The sequence below is a fragment of the Lynx rufus genome, unplaced genomic scaffold, assembly GCF_022079265.1.
Source record: "Lynx rufus isolate CCGP_SWC_20201006 ecotype Redwood Valley unplaced genomic scaffold, mLynRuf1.p SCAF_9, whole genome shotgun sequence".
Lineage (NCBI taxonomy): Eukaryota > Metazoa > Chordata > Mammalia > Carnivora > Felidae > Lynx > Lynx rufus.
Window position 1 is genome coordinate 100,938,533 of NW_025814897.1, and position 24,026 is coordinate 100,962,558.

General features: G+C 40.6%; 2 protein-coding genes across 2 annotated transcripts; one reads left to right on the forward strand and one right to left on the reverse strand.

Moving 5' to 3' along the window:
• Window positions 1-7,153: 7,153 nt before the first annotated feature.
• LOC124505825 (olfactory receptor 4C11-like) lies at window positions 7,154-8,062 on the forward strand. Its single transcript, XM_047071885.1, has one exon. The coding sequence runs from the start codon at window positions 7,154-7,156 to the stop codon at window positions 8,060-8,062; it is 909 nt and encodes a 302-aa protein (XP_046927841.1).
• Window positions 8,063-15,874: 7,812 nt separating this feature from the next.
• Window positions 15,875-16,888, reverse strand: LOC124506035 (olfactory receptor 4C6-like). The gene has a single exon (XM_047072046.1). It carries the CDS (start codon window positions 16,886-16,888, stop codon window positions 15,875-15,877), a length of 1,014 nt encoding a protein of 337 aa, XP_046928002.1.
• Between the last annotated feature and the right edge of the window lie 7,138 nt (window positions 16,889-24,026).

Below are 24,026 nucleotides of genomic sequence, written 5' to 3' on the forward strand. Positions count from 1 at the left end.
TGGTTCAGATCCTCTGTTCCTCTCTCGCTCTGTTCCTCACCTGTGCGCACCCTCTCTCTTTTCCTTCCTCAAAAATAAATAAATGGTACCAAAAAAACTGCAGTGAAATATCACCTCCTACCTATCAGAATGGCTAAAATAATAAAGACAAGAAATCGCAAGTGCTGATGAGGATGCTGGAGATGTGGAGAAAAAAGAACCCCTGTGCTCTGTTGGTGGGGATGCAACTTGGTGTAGCCACTGTGAGAAACAGCATGTTGTTTCCTCAAAAAATTAAAAATAGAACTACCATCTGATCCAGTAACTCCACTACTGGGTATTTATCCAAAGAAAAAAAACACTAATGGGAAAAGACATATGCACCCCTTTGTCTACTGCAGCATTATATACAATAGCCAAAGTATGGAAGCCACCCAGTGTCCACTGATAGGTGAATGGATAAAGAAGATACGGTACATACAGTGGACTGTTACTCAGGTTTAACAAGAAGGAAACCTTGCCATTTGCAACAACATGGATGGACTTAGAGTGTATCATGCTAAGCTAAATAAGTCAGACAGAGGAAGACAAGTACCATATGATTTCACTCATACGTGGAATTTAAGAAACAAGACAAATGATCACACAAAGGAAAGAGAGGAAATACAAAACCCAGACTCTTAAATCCAGAAAATACACTGGTGGTTGCCAGAGGGGAGGTGGGCAGATGGGTGAATCAGATTAGGGGGTCAAGGGTACACTTGTGGTGAGCACTGAGTAATGTATAGAATTGTTCAATATAAAAAGTGCATTTCATTGCTTAACTATAACTTAACTTGACTTAAAGATTTAAAAAAACGTGTAAAACATCTTCATTTCCATTTTCTTTCTCTTCTCTCTTTACCTGCTGACTTACTGATTTCAAAATATTTAGAAATTGTAGAGATTGCAAACAGTAGTTTTCATTGTCATTTAATATATTAAGAGTGTCATTAAGATTTATAATATTATACGTAACAGTAACATTTTCTAAAATAAACTGGGAGATGTTAAGAAACTTGCCTAAAGTCACAGAGACGTAATCGTGAAGCTAGACTTCAATTATATCACCTGGGTTTGAACCTGTACATGGGCTCAGAGCTTTATGTGCTGTTAGAAAGATTTGGCTGAAAGAGCAGAGCATTTGGGAACTTTCAGTAATCTATACCTGCTTGCTTTTTCCGTAGGGCAGGGACATGAGTGGAGCACTTGGTACCTGAGATGAGAGGTGTCCCTTAGGACAGACTCTGGACAGGGAGAAGGGCTCTGAGGACAGAATCTGCCTGTTGACAGCCTAGTTTGGGATTACTTGGCACCATGGTTTGCTGTGATCCAGGATTGACTGAGCTTTGCCTTTGGGGTTGGGTGGGAAGGGCAGAGTCCTTGTCCCTCCAAAAGCTTGGCATTTGTGGACTTCTTTGAAATCTCTATAAATATCGGAGGGAGGAGGAAGAAATGTACAATTCGTCTGCTCTGCCAGGGAGTTGTTTTGGGCTTACAGAGCTGTCTTTAGAGATGTTTGTATCACAGAATAGTGAGGATATTTCGTCTTTATTCTCGAAAGTTCTAAGAATAGAAGTGAGAAATTTTCTGCTGATATTACAGCCCTAACTCAGGCCTTCTAGGAAAGACTGGCTACCTGTGGAGTATCTCCTCTCCCCGTAGACCCTGCAGTGGAAAGCTGAGTAGATCAATTGGATGCACAGTTGGTATGTTGCAAACATACTGCGCATGATTCATCTTCAAAGTAAATCCGAATTGCGAGAGCAAATCGAGGAGCTCTCTATTGGATCCCATCTCCTTCTTTATAAGAAATAAGGTAAGTTTTCAAACCCAAGTAAACTATGTTCTTTTCCTTGCCTCCCATGCAGGACTGGGTTTTAGGGCAGTTGCCATGATTTAATTCTGTCTCCTGAGAAGCTTGAAGCTCCAGGAACATGTTTATCTCTGTGATGAGAGGATCTGAATGTGTCAGGGCTCCCAGCTTTCACTGACCTCTGCTTGAGACAGCACATTCTCACGACCAATTTTTATTGAAAGGGAGGTACATTCAAGGGGGCAGAGGTATAGAACCCTAAACTTGTGGGTTTCTTTAGTTTTTAAATTAATTAAATAAGCAGTTGACCCTTTATTTATTTATTTATTTATTTCTATATATTTACTAATTTATTTTGAGAAAGAGAGAGCACGAGCAGTCATGAGCGGGGAGGTACAGAGAGAGGGAGAGAGAGAATCCCAAGCAGGCTGTCAGCACAGGGCCCAATGTGGGGCTTGATCCCATGCACCGTGAGATCATGACATGAACTGAAACCAAGATTCTGATGCTTAATCACGTGAACCACCCAGGCACCCCACATTAGGTGTTTTAAAAGAAAAGCTGATAAGATGAAGGCTACCTCTAGCTGCAGAGGGAGAGGTTGCCATGAGAAAAAAAGGCTTGCATCCTGGTACTGGTTTCTTTCTGACTGCTCTCTCCTAACCTGCCTCCCAGACTGGCCAGAAGTGCACAAAATAGCCAGTGTGAACCTGCCTCATGAGATATAAAATCCAATGAACAAAAATATTAAAGGGAAAAGGAATGATGGCTCTAATCAAGGGTTGCACGATTCACGAAACGCACGCACACACACACACACACACACACACACACACACAGACTTTAACACTGGAAGGTTGTTTGGGAAAACCTGGAAAGCTTTGCTGAGAGGGTGAATTGGGTACTCTAGACACAGGTAGCAACGGAGAGTGGAAGTTGTTTCAGAGGAAGGTCATTTAGCCACTAAGAAACATTGAAAATGTAGGGAATGAGATGGTCAGGACATATTCATGAGGGACAGCAAGTGTCAGGCATGGCTGGAACACCCATGAGCAGAAGCACCGGAGGAAAGGTGGTAAGCAAGACTATGGCACAGAGTTTGAGCCTTTGCACTTGAAAACCACAGTAACCATTGAATTAGAATTTATGATTCACCATATTTTTCGAATGCCCGCTTTTCCTTTTCAAGTTGGAGCAAGGAGGTTAAAAGAGGGAGAGGACGGAGAGTGGGGGTAAGAGGGAAGATCTGAAATTGTGTCCTTTCTTTCCATTTAGAAACATAGTGGGCCCACTTAAAGAATGCCAGGACAGGCCATTTGTAATACTGACTGGTTTATGAGATACCAGTCCAATTTCATGCTATGTATGAGCTAATAACACTCACAATGAAAACTCACATAGATATCGCCCTCAACGTGTTAGTTTTCTCCAACAAAATGGTGTGAGCCATTTTATTTAGAACTTAATGAGTATTAGACACTGTGTGAAAGGAATTTTTATATCTCATGTTTTGAGAATCTCAACTGATCCTGTTTTTAGATCAGTGAAAATATTCTGTATGATATTACGATGATGGATGTCTGTGATTAATGTTTATCCAAACCATAGAATGTACCACCTCAAGAGTGAACCTTGGGGTAAACTGTGGACTCTGGGTGATAAGGGTGTGTCACAATAGGCTCCTCAGTTCCGAGAAATGTGCCATTCTGGAGGGAGATGTTGATAATGGCAGGGGTGATATTTGTGTGGGGGGCTAGGGACCAGATGGAGAATCTCAGTACCTGTGTGTTGGTGTTGCTGTGAATCTAACACTGCTCTACAAAACTAAAGTCTTAACACCAAGAACAAAGTCAAAAGCAACAACAAAATGATCCTATTAAAGCTGAGAGGAGGCGTGTGATTTTGCTGCCTCCTCCCCGCCCCCCACAGAGACAGCTGAGAGGGAGCCCACCTGCTCCTTTTCTGAGAGGGGAAGGGACAGGTCTGGAGGCACCATTGAATCATACTCGGGATGCCTGCTGGGCCAATCTTCTTTGTGTTGGGGCCACAGTGGATTCCCCTGTATGTTCTCCATTGGGTTTCTAAGTGCAGGGGATACGAAGATGGATGTCTTCGGTCTTGGTTTCTTCTTGGTTTCTTCAGATGGTTTCTTCAGCAACCCTGACATCTTGAAGGGAGCAGGCACCTCATTCCAGATAAGCCCAAATCCAACTAGACTCAACTTAGAAAAACCAGATGATTAAATTTTGATAAACAGCTGAATGATTCTGTTCTTCTGTGCTGAATAAATCTTAATAAAATCAGCTCTCATATCTTGTATATCCTCAAATCTCATACTTGACTGCAAAACCATGTTCAAAGTTCATAATGTGGCTTCCATGGCCTTTGGCAGAGAGGAAACCTTACTTTTCCAAGTTTTTCTGCTGTGACACTAGAATCCGTCTAAACCAGAGGTTTCACATCGTTCTTCTCTATTTGTCCCATGATCCCCATTAAAACTTTGGTTGGTTTCTTTCATGTCAAATGCTCTCACCCCTCTGATTTTCATATCTTTGGATCACAAACTCTTTACAACCAAGGGTATATTTTATTTCTACTCTCATGTCATCATGGGTCACATATAGGGAAACTGTTTGCACTTTGTATTTGGTTTTTAGCATTTATTTATTTATTTATTTATTTATTTATTTATTTATTTTAACATTTATTCATTAAGAAAGACAGAGAGAGACAGAGTGCTAATGGGAGGGGCAGAGAGAGAAGGAGACACAGAATTTGAAGCAGGCTCTAGGCTCTAAGCTGTCAGCACAGAGCCCGATGCGGGGCTTGAACTCACGAACCGTGAGATCATGACCTGAGCCAAAGTCGGGTGCTCAACCAACTGAGCCACCCAGGCGCCCGTGTTTTTTAGTATTTATGAACGATGTTTGGAGTTGCCATTCCCAGCCTCTGATCACCGCGAGCAAATTAGCAGGAACCACAGTGCCGAGATGATTTCAGCCACTGGGGGAAGGAAACTAGTGTGAAAAACAGTGGTACAGATGTAGTATTGCATCTACATGTGTCTTAAAACTCAAAAGTCATTAAGAACAAGTATTCTGCCCATTCTTTACAATAAAAGCATCCAGATGATTGGGATTCAATATTTCAAATGAAAGATAACTATGGAATTATGAGAGAAGTGCATAGATAGTGTAATTTTAAAATGTTGGAAAAAAGGCTAAATGAGAATGGGGAAATTGGTAGCTTGTAATAAGAAAAGGAAAAAAAAAGTCACAGAGAAGGGAAAAAATGAAATCAGAATAGGGAAAGTAGCAGAGGCTGGGACTTACACAATTCTCACTTATTATATGCTGGGTCTTTTTCTCAGTTCATCTGCAGAGTAACCCTGGTTATGTTTAAAAGTGGCTTTCCCAAGGTAGTAAATAGTGGAGCTGGGATTTGAACCCAAGACATCTGACTGCAGCAACCGTGTCATTGAATTAAAAAACGCAGTTATTTTTCTAGATGAATAGCCATCCCAGATAAAATATCATGATTGCAAAATATGAAGTGAACAAAGATAAAGCATTCTCAAAAGAACACTATTTTCATGAAAATTGTGGCAACAATGTAAAATGTGGTTGGGGTCAAAAATGTATACGCATATTTTAATACAATTTTTTCTGTTAACCAAATGAGAGAATCAGATCCTGTCAAAACAAAACCTTTTTGTTTGTCGTCATGTTCATCAGCTTTTCTGCAAAATCATCAACCTTGAAATATTGACCATATGTTTACATAGTAAAAAGATGTAGAAATACACACATATGTAAATATACTGATAGGATCTTTCTTAAATGGCATAGAAGAAACCAAAAGTAGTTATTTCTGGAGAGTAGGATTATAGATTCAATAAACTGGAGACAAATTTTAATTTTCTTCTCTCATTTTCCTGTGTCATTTGGATACTTAATGTTAATCATGAATTATTCTATAATAAAATATAGCTAACGAATAGACACAAAATATTGAAAAACGTTTTTAATGATTATAAATAGCAATGATAATCTCTAGCTTTGGGATGGCAATATCATACTTGGGATATTACTCTGAGTTGTTATCTATGTGAGTGAAAATTGGAAGCAATGTAAATTTCTCAAAGGACAAATGGTCAAAAAGATGCCACTTATAAAAATTTAGACAGTGTCACATAATTAAATTAACAATGAAACTAATGAAAAGTATAATAACATGGGAAGAAGTGTTATAATAATTCCAAGTCATAATCAGGACACAAAATGTTATTATATGATGATTTCGACGACAAACTATACGTGCTAGGAACAAGGACTTGAAATAGAACAATCATAACATAGTATGTTGGAATCATGGAATAATATTCAGATGATATTTTTAGAAGTATCCTAACGAATTCAGAGTAAAAGGGAACAACTCGGAGTAAAAAACACAATTTAGATTATAGGCATCATTAGGAATTTTATAGCATGTTGAATTCATAGGCCGAAATGCTCAATATTATAATGAGTTAAGTTCAACAGTACAGCCAAGAAGGTAAACGATATTCCTCAATTATGCCAACCTCAAAGTTGTCCTGACATTTGTCATATAATGCATCAGGGAAGTTGACATTGAACACGAGAGGTGTAAGTAAAAGACTGCGAAAATAGATTTTTGTAAATCATATTTCATCCAAGGTATTGACGGGGTCAGAGATGAAGGGGTCAGAGACCCAAAAATGAGTGAACTGAACTGAGAATATTTTCATCAAGAGGGACTCCTCAACAGTATGAGTGCTTAATTATAGTGGAATAGTGTTTTTCAGAATTCAAAGCATGTAGATAAAATGCATAACACGTGAAATATATGTGTCTATATGTGTGCATAAAAATATGTTTAATTCTTAGGGAAACTCAGGATCAGGTAAGGCAAATATTTGCACTGTATTTTTCATATGAAGGCTAAATTTCCAGCGAGATAAGTCACTTGCCCAAGGAAAGTTCAAGTACTGCAGTTTTCTATCTTGGTAGGAATTGAATTTTTAAAGGACATTTAATTTTACCTCCCCAAATGCAAAGGCTTTGATCCAAGGCAGTTAGCTTCTGAATCGACAGATAGCTCTGGGAGAGGCTTGGGCATCTGCACATTTACCAAGAGTCATAGAGGATTGAAGGCAGTCAGAGGTAACATAACATGGAGCAAAAGCAAGGCATTCAGAGTTCAGCCCACCGATCTTCCCAAGCTGTCACTTCTTTTCTTCTCTTTGCAGATTCAGCCCTTGTCCTCAACTGCACCTTACTTTCCGCCAGTAGAATTGCGATGAATAGCAGTGTGACTGAATTCATTCTCTTTGGGTTGACACAGGATGCAGGAAAGCAGAAGGCAGTATTTGGGGTCTTCTTGGTTCTTTACCTTGCGACACTGTCGGGGAACTTTCTCATTTTGGTGACTATTAAAACAAGCAGGACCCTTGGGAGTCCCATGTACTTCTTCCTATTCTATCTGTCGTTTTCTGATGCTTGCCTCTCTACAACCATAGCTCCCAGGTTGATTGTGGGTGCCATTACTCAGAAGAATACCATTTCGTACAATGAGTGCATGACTCAGGTCTTTGCAGCTCATTTCTTTGGGTGCCTGGAAATCTTCGTGCTCATCCTCATGGCTTTTGATCGCTATGTAGCCATTTGTAAGCCCTTGCGATACACAACCATCATGAGCCAGCATGTCTGCAGTGTGCTGATGAGTTTGAGCTGGGTGGGATCCTGTATCCACTCTTCGGCACAAATTTTCCTGGCTTTGAGATTGCCTTTCTGTGGCCCCAACGAGATTGACCACTATTTCTGTGACTTGCAGCCCTTGTTGAAACTTGCCTGTATGGACACTTACATGATAAATTTGCTACTTGTTTCTAACAGTGGGGCCATATGCACGGTGAGTTTCATAATCCTGCTTATGTCCTATGTTGTCATCTTGTACTCTCTGCGAAACCACAGTGCTGAAGGAAGGCGAAAAGCCCTTTCCACCTGCACCTCCCACTTTATTGTGGTTGTCCTATTTTTTGGTCCATGTATATTCATATACACACGCCCACCAACCACATTTCCAATAGACAAGATGGTGGCTGTGTTTTATACAATTGGGACGCCCTTGCTCAACCCTCTGATCTATACCCTGAGGAATGTTGAAGTGAAAAATGCCATGAAAAAGTTATGGTGTAGCAAAGTATGACTTCTGTTGATACAGGATATTCAGGGATTCTAATGTATATTTCCTTAAGAGCTTGATTTTCCTTCATGGACAGGAAAAGTAAAATTTTCTCACTGGGGGAAAAACAATTGAGAAATTTTAATTGTACTCATATTGCATATATTTATTTGTATTAAGAGTGATAAATACAAAAAAGTACATATCCCTTTTTCTGAAAGGAGTGCATTAGAATAGGATTACTTGAAGTTCATAACCATTTTGAACAACTTAAGCTGGTCCTTAGTTGACATCTGGCCATGTTTTCATGATAATCTCGCTTCCTGTACAAATTTGTATTTGTATTTAGAAAGAAATGTACTGACTAGTGGCAGCATGATTGTGTAGTGTGTGTATGTGTGTGCACACACCAATTCCTTTTCTAGATTTTATTCTGGTCCCCAAGAACTTGGACATGGAGCTAATCCATACGGAACTGGAACCTAGAAATGGAGGTAGCGGTCTTGACAACCTGGGACTTGCAGAAGATGTTCTGAGAAAATTCTATGTTGGAATCTGTTCTTGAGCTTGACTCACTGGGGCACCTACATGGATGGACCCTCAAACTCCACAAAAAGCTGGAAACCTCACTGAAAACCTGGACTGTCCCTGGAAAACACTCTCAAAGTTCCGTGAATGGTGGGAGAAGGAGAGTTTTACACTTGGCAGTGATGGGCGGTATCTGCTTTTTGTCAGGCTGTCTGTCCCCATGATCTTCACAGAGAAGAGGCAGTGAGGTGGTTGGCAGCAGGAATATGTGGAGGGATATAGGGTAGAAGAGAGGTTAGAGAACAATGCACAATGAACAATGAAGAGAAAGAAAAGGTGAGGAGAGAAGAAGCTTTGCTCTTTTTATATTTGGAGAAGCTCTTTTTGGGTATCTGAACGTTTGGAGGAAAAAAATGCAATTTCAGGGTATCTCTATAACATTGCCCTAGCTTGGCTTAGCTTTCCTGGCTGTCCTGTGTATTTGGGCATCATGAAAACAGTTTCTTTTTTGCCTCTGAATAGTGTCTGAAAAATCCAGTTTCAGATTCCCTGGAAGAATCCAGGATGGGAAAGGCTGCCTCAGTGCTTTTCAATTTTGGTCTTTTGGTTTTGTAGGAGGACGTTTTAAAATACGTATTTGCATTTTTGAAGATGACGTAATTGAGGCGTGTGATGCATACAGCACCACACCGCATCACGATCTCATAATTAAGTACCGTCATGTGATTCCATTTCAGTATCTGAGTTTATAATTCCCATCAAGTTGGCACCAAGAAGTATTACTTTGAGTGATATAGGCTAATGAGAAAAGAATCCAATGAACGTCATGAGTATGTGAAACATTTCTACCAACTGAAGACCAACTGTTATCATGTCCCATCAAAGATGCCCAGGATTCTTACATAGAAAAAGGTGGCAGAATAAATAGTTAAGTCCCAAAGAGGACCTTTGTCAGAGCTCTCAGGGCCATATTTACAAGAGGCAATTATGTTTCCTATTCTAAGTGAACACTCCTGATTTCCCAAATTTTGTGTCTTGCCGTTTCATTTTTGAAACCTTTGAATCTGGTCATGTGATTATTATATTTAGTATTATTGGTTCTTAAGTAACCAAGACATAATAAAACTTTTTTTTAATTCTTATCTCTTGTTGCTCCTTAAAATTTTATATAGCGAGAGAAAAGATATGTTTGTGTGTGCTTGGAAAGCTTCATGAATTTTCTTCTCATTCTTAGATCATATATAGCCTAGATTCCCCCAGATTTTAGATAAGGACTCAGTTGGGAGGGGTGGGAGAAGTGGTCAGGGGACAGAAAGGTCTTGCTTGACCTGGTAACTTAACAAATTGGCTGACTCTGCTTCTGGCAAATGTTGAAAGCTTTTTATTTGCCTTCCCTTTGGGGGATTTTTGTAAGCTTTCTAATTTTAGTATCCTTGATGTGGGAAGAATATTTCTCTTTCTTATGATCACTGATGACCCCTTGTTAGCACTTAGAAAGCCAGCAGTAACCTTCAAAAGTCTCCCTCCTTTCCTCCCTCCCTTCTGTCTTTCCTTCCCCCCAGTGCTCCCTCCTCCTCTCTTCCTCCCTCCTTCTCATCCATTCTTCCTTCCTTCTTTCTCTTCTTTCAACACATTGTGTACTAAATGCATACTAGGTTCCATGCCTGATGGATACAAAGTTGAATGAGAGAGTCACAACCCCAATCCTCATGGAACCTAAGTCTAAAGACATTCCTTAAAATGTTTCAAATTTAGGTGTTTTTTTCCTTAGGTCCAGCCATAAGTTTTGTTATTTTAAATTGTTCTTATAGTTTAAAATTGGAAAAGAAGGCATGGGATTTAAAGATTTTTTTTTCTCAAGTCATCTTTTCCCAGAAAAATCCCACTTTCTTTCCATGGTAATTCTATTCCTTGACTTCCATCATGTCATGGTATCATGATTATTTTGGTACTTCTCTAATCTTAACTTCCTGGTCCACTTTTTGCTGCTATAATTTCCTGTCTTCTAAAAGCCTTTGTAAACCTAGGTTCTACCCTTGGCTCATTCTTCTCATCACATGCATTACTTGGGTACTGTTATCTACTCTCCTAGTTTCAACTAACACTGATACATCAATGTTCACCATATTCGATCTCCAACTTGACTTTCTTCTGATTTGAAGTTTGTTTCTCTGTCCTATTTGATATCTTTCGTTACATCTTCTGAGGGTTTCAACAGATTGCTTATGGTATTCAGTCTGAGTTCCTTAACTTAACACACCGTAGTTGCCAGTATGTACCTCTCCAACACTATTTTCTGTATCTTTCTGACTAAAAATATATGTCCTGTACATCCTGAATTTCTCCAGACCAAAAATAATGATAGCTATTATTATTCAATCCCATATCTGTTAGCTCCTGCTGTGAAACAACCATGCAATCTCAGTAACATAAAACTATATATATATATATATATATATATATATATATACACACACACACATATATATATGTATTTTAATTGTTAGTTTATGGATCAGCTGGGGTGTACTTCTACTTTTAGTTGAGCTCATTTAAACATCTGCAGTCAGCTTCAGGTGGATGGGTGGCTCTATGATCTTCTCTGGGACCTCTCAGCTGTTTGGGTTCGATTAGCTATAGTCTGATCCGATATGATCTTGAATGGGACGGTGGTGCTCTTTCCCTGGTGGCCTGTCGTCCAGCATGCTAATCCGGGGTTGTTCTCATGGCAGAAGTGTCTCAGAGAGCCAATGAAAGTGCACAAACCTCTTGAGGCAGAGGCTCAGAACGGGCGTTCTGTTGGGGTGTCTACCACGTTCTATCGGTCAAAGTGAGTCACAAGGACTTCCCAGACTCAGAAAGGGAAGGTCTGCAAAGTTACAAGGAAACCAGTGTAGATACAGGGAGGCTAATAACTGTGGGCACAGTGTAATAAATCTGGCCCAAATGCTTACCACGTGCCAGGGAGTTTTCAACGTGTTTTGTAGAATTTAATTGATTTCATCCTTAGCAGTGCCTATAGTATACCCTATGTCTTTGTTCATGCTGGTCCCATTACCTGGAATGTCCTTTACTTTGGCTAACTTGGAAACACCTTAGTCGTGTTTTCAGACTCAACTTCAACGTCATCTCTTCTAGGAAGCTTTTCGTTGGCCCAAATGGCTCAGCCAAAGGCTCTTTATTTACACTCCCTTAGTACTTGTAAATTACATCTCAACATATTCATCACATTTTGTTGAATTTAATTAATTTGTGTACCTTTCCATGGCTTTTACATTTCCTATCTCCAGGGAATTGGCATAGAGGAATTTAGAAGCGTGGGGTTAAACTGGGCTTTAAACTGGGCTTAGAAATTTATCTGGAACAATTCACCTGATCTCTTTGTATCTCAGGTAGCTCATCTGCCAAATGGGAGCACAACAATAGTGAATGTATAGATTTATGGCAAAGATGAGATGAGTTAACATTGATAAAGTGCTTAGGGAAGTGCCTGTGATATGATAAATGCACAATAGATACCCTTCATTATTATTGCTTATATTTGCATGATCACAATACACATAATCAGTAATGTTTCAATAAGCTGAAACATTTTTAAAACTCTTCGAGGAACTTAAAAAGCGGATGTCGTCTTTCCGAAACAATCAAGATGATGTTCTGAAAAATATTGCTTAGAGAAATTAGTTGAAAGGGTTCAAACATGGGACTGAGCAGGATATATATTTAGTGCTGCACTGACAAGTTACACCAGGGAAAGTTAAGTCACTCACAGGAAAAGTTTCCCTTCTTCTCTCATTTCCCAGCTTCCTTTCAGTTGGGCGCAAGTGATTTTATCTGCCTGGCCCCTGTGGATTACTACAGCTTTGTGATATATTTGCTCTTGGTTCTTCTCCCCCTTCCCCCCCTCCCCATCCCCCCAAATCTTTGACCATTCTCACATATATATTCAACCGCATGGAGTTTAGAATCAGTTTGTCAGTTTCCATGAATATCATCTCCAGAGATTTTGATTAGGAGCTCACTCAGTGTGTCAATTAATTGGGAAAAGTTAACAACTTTCAAATGTGAGTTTCTCCTATCATGAATCGTAGAACTCACCTTACTCAGTTGTCATATGTCTTTTTGTGAAGACGTTTAGTCTGCTTTTTGTAATTTTTGTTACATCTCTTAGTTTGATGATGAAGACCATTTATTTTATTTTTTAAACTTGTTTATTATGCTTACATTTGGAAGTAATATTGTGCTTATTTTTGACCAAGATTTTTAATAAACACTATAATATGTCTGTTGATTGTGTTGGTTTTGCTAAGTAGATGAACACATCACCCAGCAATGAATTCTGTTGCTTCATTTTCGGTTCTGATTGCCTTATTTCCTTTGTACTGTTACTTCATTGGCTGACACAGAATTTCCAAAGTGACAGCCAATGGACTGGAATTCACCTGAAAGTTTGTAAATTTGTTTGATCCCAAATTGTTGTTTAGAAGAAGATTTTGCCAACCTTTAAAAAAATTAGCCATCAACATATTCAAATCATTAAAAGTTATATGAAATATGGATGCCTGGGGCGCCTGGGTGGCTCAGTCGGTTAAGCGTCTGACTTCAGCTCAGGTCATGATCTCGCAGTCCGTGAGTTCAAGCCCCGCGTCGGGCTCTGGGCTGACAGCTCAGAGCCTGGAGCCTGTTTCAGATTCTGTGTCTCCCTCTCTCTCTGACCCTCCCCCGTTCATGCTCTGTCTCTCCCTGTCTCAAAAATAAATAAACATTAAAAAAAAAAAGAAATATGGATGCCTGATTTGTCTTAAAAATCTGAGTGTGGGGCAAATTTGGATATATGCTCCCCATAAGGTGACAACAGAGCAGAGCTTAGTCTGGGCAGACTCTAATAGGGGACAGGATTTGCTCCCTTTCGGTAGGGAACAAATGTTTTACATTTCTTCTTAAACATCTTTGCACAATTTGACTTTACTCAATTTTTAAAATCTTCCTGGTGTCTGTAGGTATATGAGGTTGAGAACTTGGCATTAAGACTCTTAGTAAAATATATAATAATAGCAGTTATAGAAGATGGCCTTATTTCTGAATTTAATGGATTACTCTTCTAATTAACCGGGACATTTTCTTTAGGCTTCTGGAACACACCCTTTCATCAAGTTAAAGAGATTCATTTTCCTTTTAGTTGGTTGTGCTTCAATTATAATTCAGTTTAAAAATTGACATCTCAGAAAGAGCCCCTTTTGCTTTTAACTTTATTATTAGAGTTATATAAATATAACTTTATTATTAGAATATCTTGGTACCAGAAATCAGTAAACTAAAGATTGTATCGGAAAGCAGAATATGTAAAAAATTTCCAGACCTTATGTGCTAAAATGTATTTAATGAGAAATAGAGGCATGCGGTGACCTGAGAACTTATTTAATCATCTATAAAAAATTGTGAACAAACTGGCAGGTAACCCTAAATTATAAGTTGGCACAGTCACCAAAAGCTCTCAACAATAGAATAAGAAACATGAAACTAAAGCTAGCATCGCACTGTTTCTTTAATTGACGTTTATCAAGGTATCAAATCTCACACATCACAAAATATGAAGTCTTGGACCACATTCCGAGGACGTTCCTAGTGTTTATATTATGCGACTCTAATAAAATAAAGATTATCCTAAGCTTTTTCAAAGACCCAAGCCATCACATTGTTGTGGATTTTTCTTCTGTATTGATACATGGAAAAAAAAATGAAAAACTATAAAACTAGGAGGAGTACTTTACTGTGAAATAAAGACATTTCTAAATGTTTATTTATTTTGAGAGAGAGAGACAGAGAGAGAGCAAGCAGGGGAGGGGCAGAGGGAGAGAGAGAGAGAGAAAGAGAGAGAGAGAGTTCCAAGCAGGCTCCACACTGCCATCATGGAGCTGGAGGTGGGACTCAAACCCACGAACCATGAGATCATGAGCTGAGCTGAAATCAAGAGTCAGATGCTTAACCGACTGAGCTACTCAGCGCCCCTACTATGAAGTATTTTTAAACGGTACTGTAAAATTCCTTCTACAATCAAAACTGAAAGAACAAATAGAAACTAGCTGCAAAAGTTTTTTACACTTTGCCTCCAACTCCCCTATAGCACAAAAGTTAAAGTCATTCAGCCTTCCTGGAGAATTTCTGGCTCGAGGTTATTTCTAAGAAACCAAAACAACATTCGTGCGCTTTGCGGTTATAGGGAGCGTTAGCTGTCTCCACACGACATAATCTGACCCCTGTGTACACTTCTCACCTTGCTTCTTGCCACTCTACGTGGACCACTATGTTCCTTGAAAATACCATGGTAGTCCTGTTTTAGAGTCTCCCTTTCTAGAATCTTCATCGCACTCATCCTCACGTGCCGTTTCCTTCTGATCATTGCTGTCATTTATTGGTGTTCTCATCATTAAAAGTATTAAAGTTATTAAAAGTATTAATATATTTCATCACTTTTCCTCAACAATCAGCTGAAATGCTATGGGCTAATAGAATCCTTCTCTTCCTACCCAATATGAAGGACCCTCCACAAAATAACCAGAGCCTTCCATTTCCACAGACTCTGTTCTAATGATCACTCCCTGCCTTTTGTTTGTTTGTTTTTAATTACTTATTGATTATCTCCTTGTTCCCCCCAACTATCTGAACTTGGCTGTTTGGGCAGGGGAGTGGGGAAAGCTCTTCCATTCTATAATCATTCAACAGACATTTATTGAAAACCTAACAGATGCCAGGCATAAATAAAACAAAAGTCCTTCCCACGAGATGTCCAGTACAGAGAAAGCTGGCAAGTAGCCAAAGTCAAATGACGTTTATGTAAAAGCGATTATACTGTTGATCATTTTTACTAAGAAAATAAGGAAGATGTCGGCGTAGGGATTACGGTAGGAGTGGAGGAATCTTTAACAGAGGTGTGAGGGGGAGGCTCTATGAGGTGATAGTGCTTCATCTCTTAGTTTGAAGCTGTAAATTAGGGGGAAACAGCCACCTGAAGAGGAGGAGGGCTTGCTCTCAGAGAGAAGCAAAAACTTGAAGAGCTGTGGGGGCAGGTGAAAAAGTCCCACAACTGCTGACGGACAGTGAAGGAGGAGGTGAGGCGCTCCAGATGTGGACTTAGAGGCAGTAGAAAGATTAAGTGGAGAATTTTACCACAAGGCAGGATGCTTGTAAAGGCAATGGGAAGCCAAGGAGGGTCGAAATCAGTAGCAGATCATAATCCTTTCACAAATCCATGGTCCTTAAATCCTACATCATAAAGACCTTTATATTGTTAAGAAATCCCTCTGGCCGCTAGTGGAGAATGGACAGTTTATTTCTCACACGTGTCTGAAAGAATTCCTCTTTATGGGAGACATGATGCTCCTCGCATGACACGCACCTGCCAACAAAAGCCCCCCCTTTCCCCCACAGTTTCCCCATGGCAGTTTTCACCTCTGCGTTCCTCAGGGTGTAGATCAGGGGGTTTAACATGGGCGTGATGATGGAATCAGACACGGCCATTGCCTTGTCTATGGGGTGAGTGGCCACAGGCCGCACGTACAGGAAAATGCAGGGCACGAAGAACAAGACGACCACAGTGAGGTGGGAGCCACAGGTCGACAGGGCTTTGCGCCGCCCCGCAGAGCTGCAAGACTTCAGGGAGCAGAGGATGACCACGTAGGAGGCCACGAGGATAAGGAAGATGGTCACACACATCACCCCACTGTTGAGGATGACTAAGAGACCCAGGGCGTGGGTGTCCATGCAGGCGAGTTTCAGCAATGGGAACAAATCACATATGAAGTGATCGATGACATTGGGACCACAGAAGGGTAGTTGATACATGAAGAGAAGCTGTATTGCTGCGTGGATAAACCCCCCGACACAGGCGCCTCCCAGCAGCAGGCGGCACACCCGAGGGTTCATGATGCTCGGGTAGTGCAGGGGCTTACAGATGGCCACGTAGCGGTCATAGGCCATCACGACGAGAAGGATGACCCCCACACCACCAAAGAAATGCTCCGCAAAGAGCTGGGCCATGCAGCCTTCAAAGGAGATGGTAGTTCTCTCGGAGAAGGAGTCCACGATCGTCTTGGGGGCAATGACAGAACAGTAGGTGGCGTCCATGAGGGACAAGGAAGTGAGGAAAAAATACATAGGTGATCTCAGGCTCTGACTCGTGATCACGGTTACCACCATGAGTAGGTTCCCCAAGACCGTGGACACGTACAGGATTAGAAACACAGCAGAGAGCATTTTCCGCAGCTCTGGGTTCTCTGTGATGCCCAAAAGAATGAATTCAGTCGCATTGTTCGGATTCTCCATTTATTGGGTGCTTATACGAGCTCCAGCTGGGAGCTGGAAAACCTAAAAATGCAACATCTGATTTATAATTAGTGATTGTTGGCCTCATGTCTTTCCAGGACCTCAGGGACCTTATTATTTGTTTGTATTCATTTATTCACTATCCAAGCATTTGGATCTTAACAACATGCTAAATGAAGAGTTGAAAAGATAGATACTTCATTCATGCCAGCCTCTCCCATGACATTTCTCCTCTTTCTTTATTTAAATGGTTCTTCCATGTGATATAGTTTTCCTCTTCCTTTTCCTCCCTTTCTTCTTATTAATAGCCACATTTTTTGAGTGCTTATCTTACTCCAGGTACTAGAATAACCCTATGATGTTTTTTGTTTGTTTATTTTGTTTTTTGTTTTTTGTGTTTTTTTTTTTTTTTTTGTTTTTTTGTGTCTTGTTTTTTACAGATGATGGAGCAGACCCTCAGAGTTTAGGAGACTTAGCCAAGGTTGCACAGCTCGTAAGTGGTGAAGCCAGAACATGGGCCACACTTTCTGACTCCAGAATCAGTGCCCTCAAATATCAATATTGCTTCCTTAGTAATTATTCTGTGAGTTTATCATTTGCTAATCCGTGCGCTAATTACAGTGCGATATATTATCCTGTTTTATCTTCAAAACAATCTGAGGTGGGTTATGCTTCCAATGCTCTTTTCCAGATGTTGTGACAGTTCCATTGTAATTCTGTAATTTACCCATCAGTATTAAATGCTCAAAATATACCTAAAAGTTGTGGTTGTATAATACCTGGGTAATATACCTAAACTGAGTAAGATTATACACAGTGATAGTTGATGGGGGGTGGGAGGGAGGGGAGTGTGGGTGATGGGTATTGAGGAGGGCACCTTTTGGGATGAGCACTGGGTGTTGTATGGAAGCCAATTTGACAATAAATTTCATATTAAAAAAAATAAACAGTGATGGTCCAGCAGATCCAGGTCACAACAGACTGACTCAATCCTGAACCAGCCCTAAGTCATTCCTTTTGGTGTCCTCTGTTCCCAAAATGGAGCAAAGTTTCCCGGGGACATGAATGGCAACAATTCGGCAATTCTGCTCTCCTTTTAAAGAAATGTAACACATCTTGGGAAGTTAAATCTCTTACAAGAGGTAAATCTCTTTCTGGAATTTTGATTGCACGGCTCAAGTTGCTAACTACTATGTTCCACTACTTCTTTTCTTTTTTTTTTTTTTAACGTTTATTCATTTTTGGGACAGAGAGAGACAGAGCATGAACGGGGGAGGGGCAGAGAGAGAAGGAGACACAGAATCTGAAACAGGCTCCAGGCTCTGAGCCATCAGCCCAGAGCCTGACGCGGGGCTCGAACTCACAGACCGCGAGATCGTGACCTGGCTGAAGTCGGACGCTTAACCGACTGCGCCACCCAGGCGCCCCTGTTCCACTACTTCTTAAGAGAACAGATGATACGGTGTTTCAAGAAAGTTACTGTTGCAACCCAGAAGAAAAGCTGCAGTGAAGACGTGCCTTGTATACTACTGGGAACTACTTTTTAAAAAAATTCCTTTACTTTGAGAAATAAAGAGAGAGACAATGGGCATGAGAGGAGGAGAGGCAGAGAGAGAGAGAGAGAGAGAGAGAGAGAGAGAAGAGAGAGAGAATCCCAAGCAGGCTCCACACGGGGCTAGATCTCACAACGGTGAGATCATGACCTGAAGTGAAATTCAGAGTTGGACGTTTAACCCACTGAGCCATCCAGGTGCCCCACTCCTGGGAATTTTTAAGCAGAGGATGGCTGCTATACCTTAGGAATTTTTGAGAGTAAGCTTCAACTGATGCGTGGAGTATACCACTGTGTGAACGCTGAGAAGTTCCTCACACAGTTCGGCAACCCCACCCCACCCCACCCCGTGCACAAAATGCAGAGCGCCCACAGGTGACCGTGGCAGTGCCATTTATTCACATTGCTTAACCTCCTCCTCTCCCTCCTGACCCAGGAACTGAGATCTTTCTTGTAAGGATGTTTGTGAATTACAAGGAACACTGACTCCAAGTCAGGGAATGAGACGTGAGTTTTACTCCATGTTGTGTCACTAATGTGGTCTGCCATTTGGGAATGTTGCTGGCATCTCCCAGCCTCAGTGTCCTCACTTGCAATATAAGGATGGCTCACTAGACGAGTAACAACAAAGGACTCTGTTGCCTTCTCACAAAAGCACTCATCTCTTAATTGATTGTATTGATTGTTTAAGCCCCTGGGTACGTTTTCTTAGAGAGGCGATTTATTTCGTGTTAAAAAAAAATTGAGTGGGTGGTTCAGTTGATTGTCAGCCTCTTGATTTCAGCTCAGGCCATGGTCTCGGAGTTCGTGAGTTCGAGCCCCACGTCTGGCTCTGTGCTGGTAGCAGAACCTGCCTGAGATTCTCTCTGTCCCTCCCCCCACTCATATTTCTCTCTCTCTCTCTCTCTCTCTCTCTATATATATATATATATATATATCTCCCTCTCTCAAAATAAATAAATAAACTTTAAAAAATTGGAAAGCCACCACTCTAAGTAATATCTAATGTTCCATTTGTCTTATGGCTTGGGGCTTGAGTGACTTCATATCCATACAGTATAGAATTGAATTTTTCTTTGTAACATTCAGCCCAACACCAGCACCTTCCCCCTTAACTTATTCAGCTTCATTTCTCCGTTCTCCTCATTTTGTTTATTTCACTGTCATCCCATCCACTTCCTGCCAGACTCCTAGCATTTCTTTCCACAGCTGCCTTTCTGTTTGCAGGGAATGTCACTGGATCCGGACCCAGCAGACCTGCCAAAAGTCACAGCCAGGCCACTTACTGGCTTAGTGATCTCAGCCTCTGTAAGCCTCAGTTTCTGCAGGAGCACAATCACTAAAACAGAAAGACATACATAACTCACAGAATAATGGACATAAACTCACAGGATGAGAGAGGGGCCAGAGAGAAAGACCTCAGAGGGAAGGAGAAAGGGAAATGGAGGGAGGGAGAGAGAGAGAGAGAGAGAGAGAGAGGAGAGAGGAGGAAGCTGAATTGGAAAAAAGCCATCAGAGAATCTCTTAGTAATTCTTTCCAGAATGCCTATGAGCAGTTTTTAGAAAACTACACATTTTATTTTCCAGTTTTCATTTCTAAATAAACATTCATTCATTTAATGTTGAAAAATTTTCTCAAAAGGAAACCAAAGTAGATCAAGCAAAATAACTTAATCTGATTCAGGTGTGCACTCAAGTTCATAATCAGGGTTCCTTATTCAGAGAATAAGTATTGCTTACCGATAAAGCAAACAAACAGGTATCGAGTGCGAATTACTGACATACTTTAAGAGTAATAGACACGTATGTACGTATTCGATGTAATCAATTCAATTAATGTTAGATTCGAAAATAACTTCTAAGCTATAATTCTATGCAATAACTGAAACCTACATATGAAATGCTTACACCAAACAATGGAGATGATTCGTAGAGCTTAGATTTTACAGTTGGTCAACAATGGAGAGTGGCATAACTAAAGCTTCTAAGGTCACTTAACCTAAGATCTTACCAAACTCAGGATTCTGTCACATGAAGTAAGTTCAGAGAGTCCAAGAACCAGGTGCAATTTTTCTCACTTGGTTTTTCTAACCGTGGAGGCAAAGTCTCTAGGACATAAACAAGGGAAAAGCCATCATCCACTTTTTACATCTTGGCCAAATTTGTAGAACTGGGATTTGTATTGCTTTCAAAGAGAGAGTTAAACAGGAGACTTAAGTAGGTATGCTCTTAAGGAGGAAATAACCTTTCTCCAAGGGATTACCAAGGGATTTACATTTTCTCCAATTAAGGACAACTGCTAAAAGATATCCAAGTACAGTGCTTACCAAATCATTCAGGTTTCTTTTTGAACCCTAGTTGATTGTATTCTTAGGTCAACGTAGACACGGCTCTTGTTCAACTTCTTAGAAGATACATTATGAAATTAATGTTCTCCTTTTGGCAAAGAGGATCTGTTTGGGCAGCTGTGACATACCACAGACTACATCATTCTAGTTTCATCCCCCGAGGCCGAGTCTCCACTGATGAAGGTGCTAACCCCCGAGCCAGTGAATTCTCATCCATCTGCTGTAACAATGTGGTATTCCCAGGGGACAGGATCATTGCTGGGGTCAGACCGAGCCGCTTCACAGCAGAAGTCGAGGTCAGTCTCAACGATTGAGTCATTTGTTCCTGCACTGTGACCCGTAGGGTAGTTATAGGGGAGCCACATGTGTTAGCATCCAACAGAGCCATGGGTTTTGTAACAGGATTTTTTTCCCTCCCTTTGGAATAATCTTTGTAAATCTTAAGAAGTTATTCAATGGCAGTTGTTACCCTTGAGCAGTTCCACACATAAGTGGAAGGCCGAACTTTGGTTCTATAAAAGAATTCCTAACCTATCAAGATTCTCTACTCTGAGACAGTCAAACTGACTTACATTATCTCCTAGGGTCCTACTTTTTCCTGATTTCCTGTTGACAATTTTTAATTTTTGTGTCTCATTCATAATTATTTTGGCACCCTTCCCCCATTGAGTTCGTGGTGACTCCCATTCATTGGTTTCGATAAAACATAAATACTATACCCTGGGTTAAATGGTATTTTTTTAGTACTTTTCGAGTGCTGAATGTTGAACTGTTCTTACTTGTATTCCAGCCTCCCAGGCAGGATATGACTATCAAATGGCAGAAAAAGGCCAGGAATTTTATTATTATTATTATTATTAATTATTATTTTTTTTTAATATTTTTTTCAACGTTTATTTATTTTTGGGACAGAGAGAGACAGAGCATGAATGGGGGAGGGGCAGAGAGAGAGGGAGACACAGAATGGGAAACAGGCTCCAGGCTCTGAGCCATCAGCCCAGAGCCTGACGCGGGGCTCGAACTCACGGACCGGGAGATCGTGACCTGGCTGAAGTCGGACGCTTAACCGACTGCGCCACCCAGGCGTCCCATTATTAATTATTTTAAGTAGACTTCACATTCAGCACAGAACTTAGCATGGGGCTTGAATTCACGACCCTGAGATCAAGACCTGAGCTGATAGCCAGAGTCACATGCTTAAATAACTGAGTCACCCAGGTGCCCAGGAATATTTTATTCTTTTTTTTAATGGTTATTTACTTACTTTGTAAGAAAGAGAGAGAAAGCGCATGCAAGCCGGGGAGGCGCAGAAAGAGAGAGAGAGAGAGGGAGAAGGAAAGGGAGAGGGAGAATCCCAAGCTGGTCCCAAGTTGTCAGAGCAGAGCATGATGTGGGGCTTGATCTCACAAACCCTGAGACCATGACCTGAGCTGAAATCAAGTGTCAGATGCTAAACCAACTGAGCCACCCAGGTGCCCATGTATTAGTTTATTCTTCCTCCAGTTTCTGCTGCCTCTAATTTGCAGCAACAATTGCAACTTTTGTCTTTTTTTAGTAGTTATGTATTGCATGTAATATATTACAGGAATAAGACTTTTTCGAGGCAAATATAATTGCCCAAAATGGAATAAACAAAGTGATCCTTAATACCCAGATTCCCAGCAGTGGGCATGTCACTTTCTAGCAATAACAGATCTTCAGCAGATTCAAAGGGTAAGAGGGGGTTGAGAGACGCATGACGCTTTTGAGAAAGGTATTTTGAGAATTGAACATAAAAGATAACATTCAGAGAATCTTTACACGTTACTCTGTCACGTATGTATTTTACATTTTCATGGAGGGACATTACTGCTGAAAGTTACAGGTGATGAAGTGTGACAATTTTGTCACGATTTTCCAAACAGTAAGTCAAAGTATTTTTTAATGGCCAAAGGTATAATTGAAGTTGAATTAACAAAAATTACCTACGGGAACTTATGCCGCAAATAATGCTATAGTATAGTACACGGAATATTAGATTGAAGTTTAAACATATGAATTGCAATACTTCATGTGCTACTGATCAGCCGTAGGTCCTTGGGCGTAAAGCAATTATTAATCTTCTCTAAGTCTTATTTGCTCATCTGTTGCTAAGAGCTGAAAGGGATGGTCTCTGAAGTCTCACCTTCCAAATCCCTCAGGAGTATAAGCGATGTGAAGAACCCAGTTTCCATGGAGACACCAAGATGTAGAGAGTATGCAAAACGTGGCTTTTAGCATTCCACCGTATCTTCTAAAGTGTAGGTGGGTGGAAGAGAGCTCAAGGGAGCCCATGCAAGGTGCCAAATATAAGCTTAAAATATGCTCTATAGCTGGTCACAAGAAAAAAACCAATCTGCTCTCCAGGTAGGAAGATCTTTAAAGGCTTTATTAATGTGGTAAAGGAAAGAAGAGGCAGAATGGGAATTCCTTGGTAACTGGAATGACGTCCATCCAGGAATAGAGTGACCATTTTATCTGATACTCAATTTTCCAAATGTATTAAGTAACAGAAATTTTAATATGTTTTAAAATGTTCACATGGTTTATAGGAATTTATACATAATGAGATGTTTTGAAGAGATGTCTGAAGTTCTGTGTCTTGGTGACATGTTGAAATCTAGCCTAGATCTGTTCAATTTTAGTTCGATTTGCTTTCACTACACGTGACCAAAGATCTGAATCTACCGAGGTTTTTTTATATTTTATTTCTAGGGGCGCCCGAGTGGCTCAGTTGGTTAAGCGACCCACTGCGGCTCAGGTCACGATCTCGCGGTTTGTGAGTTCGAGCCCCGCGTCGGGCTCCGTGCTGACAGCTCAGAGCCTGGAGCCTGCTTCAGATTCTGGGTCTCCCTCTCTGCCCCTCCCCTGCTCACGTTCTGTCTCTGTCTCTCAATAACAAATAAACGTTAAAAAAAAGTCTTATATTTTGGTTCTACACATGTTAGAAATCTATTCTTTCCAAAAATAGTTATGGAGTAACTACTATGTGCCAGATCTATTTTAGGTGCTCGAGATAAAACAGTGAACAGAACAAAGATTCCTGACCTCACGCGCTTAGATTCTAGTGAGGGAAAGAGAAAAATCAACAATAAACACACGAGCAGATGGTTTGTTTCGTTACAAGCTTACATGTACTGTGGAAAAATACGAAGGGGAGGATGGTAAGGATCATCAGGGCTGGGGGGGGGGGCAGCCTGCAATGGTGCTGTGTTGTGTA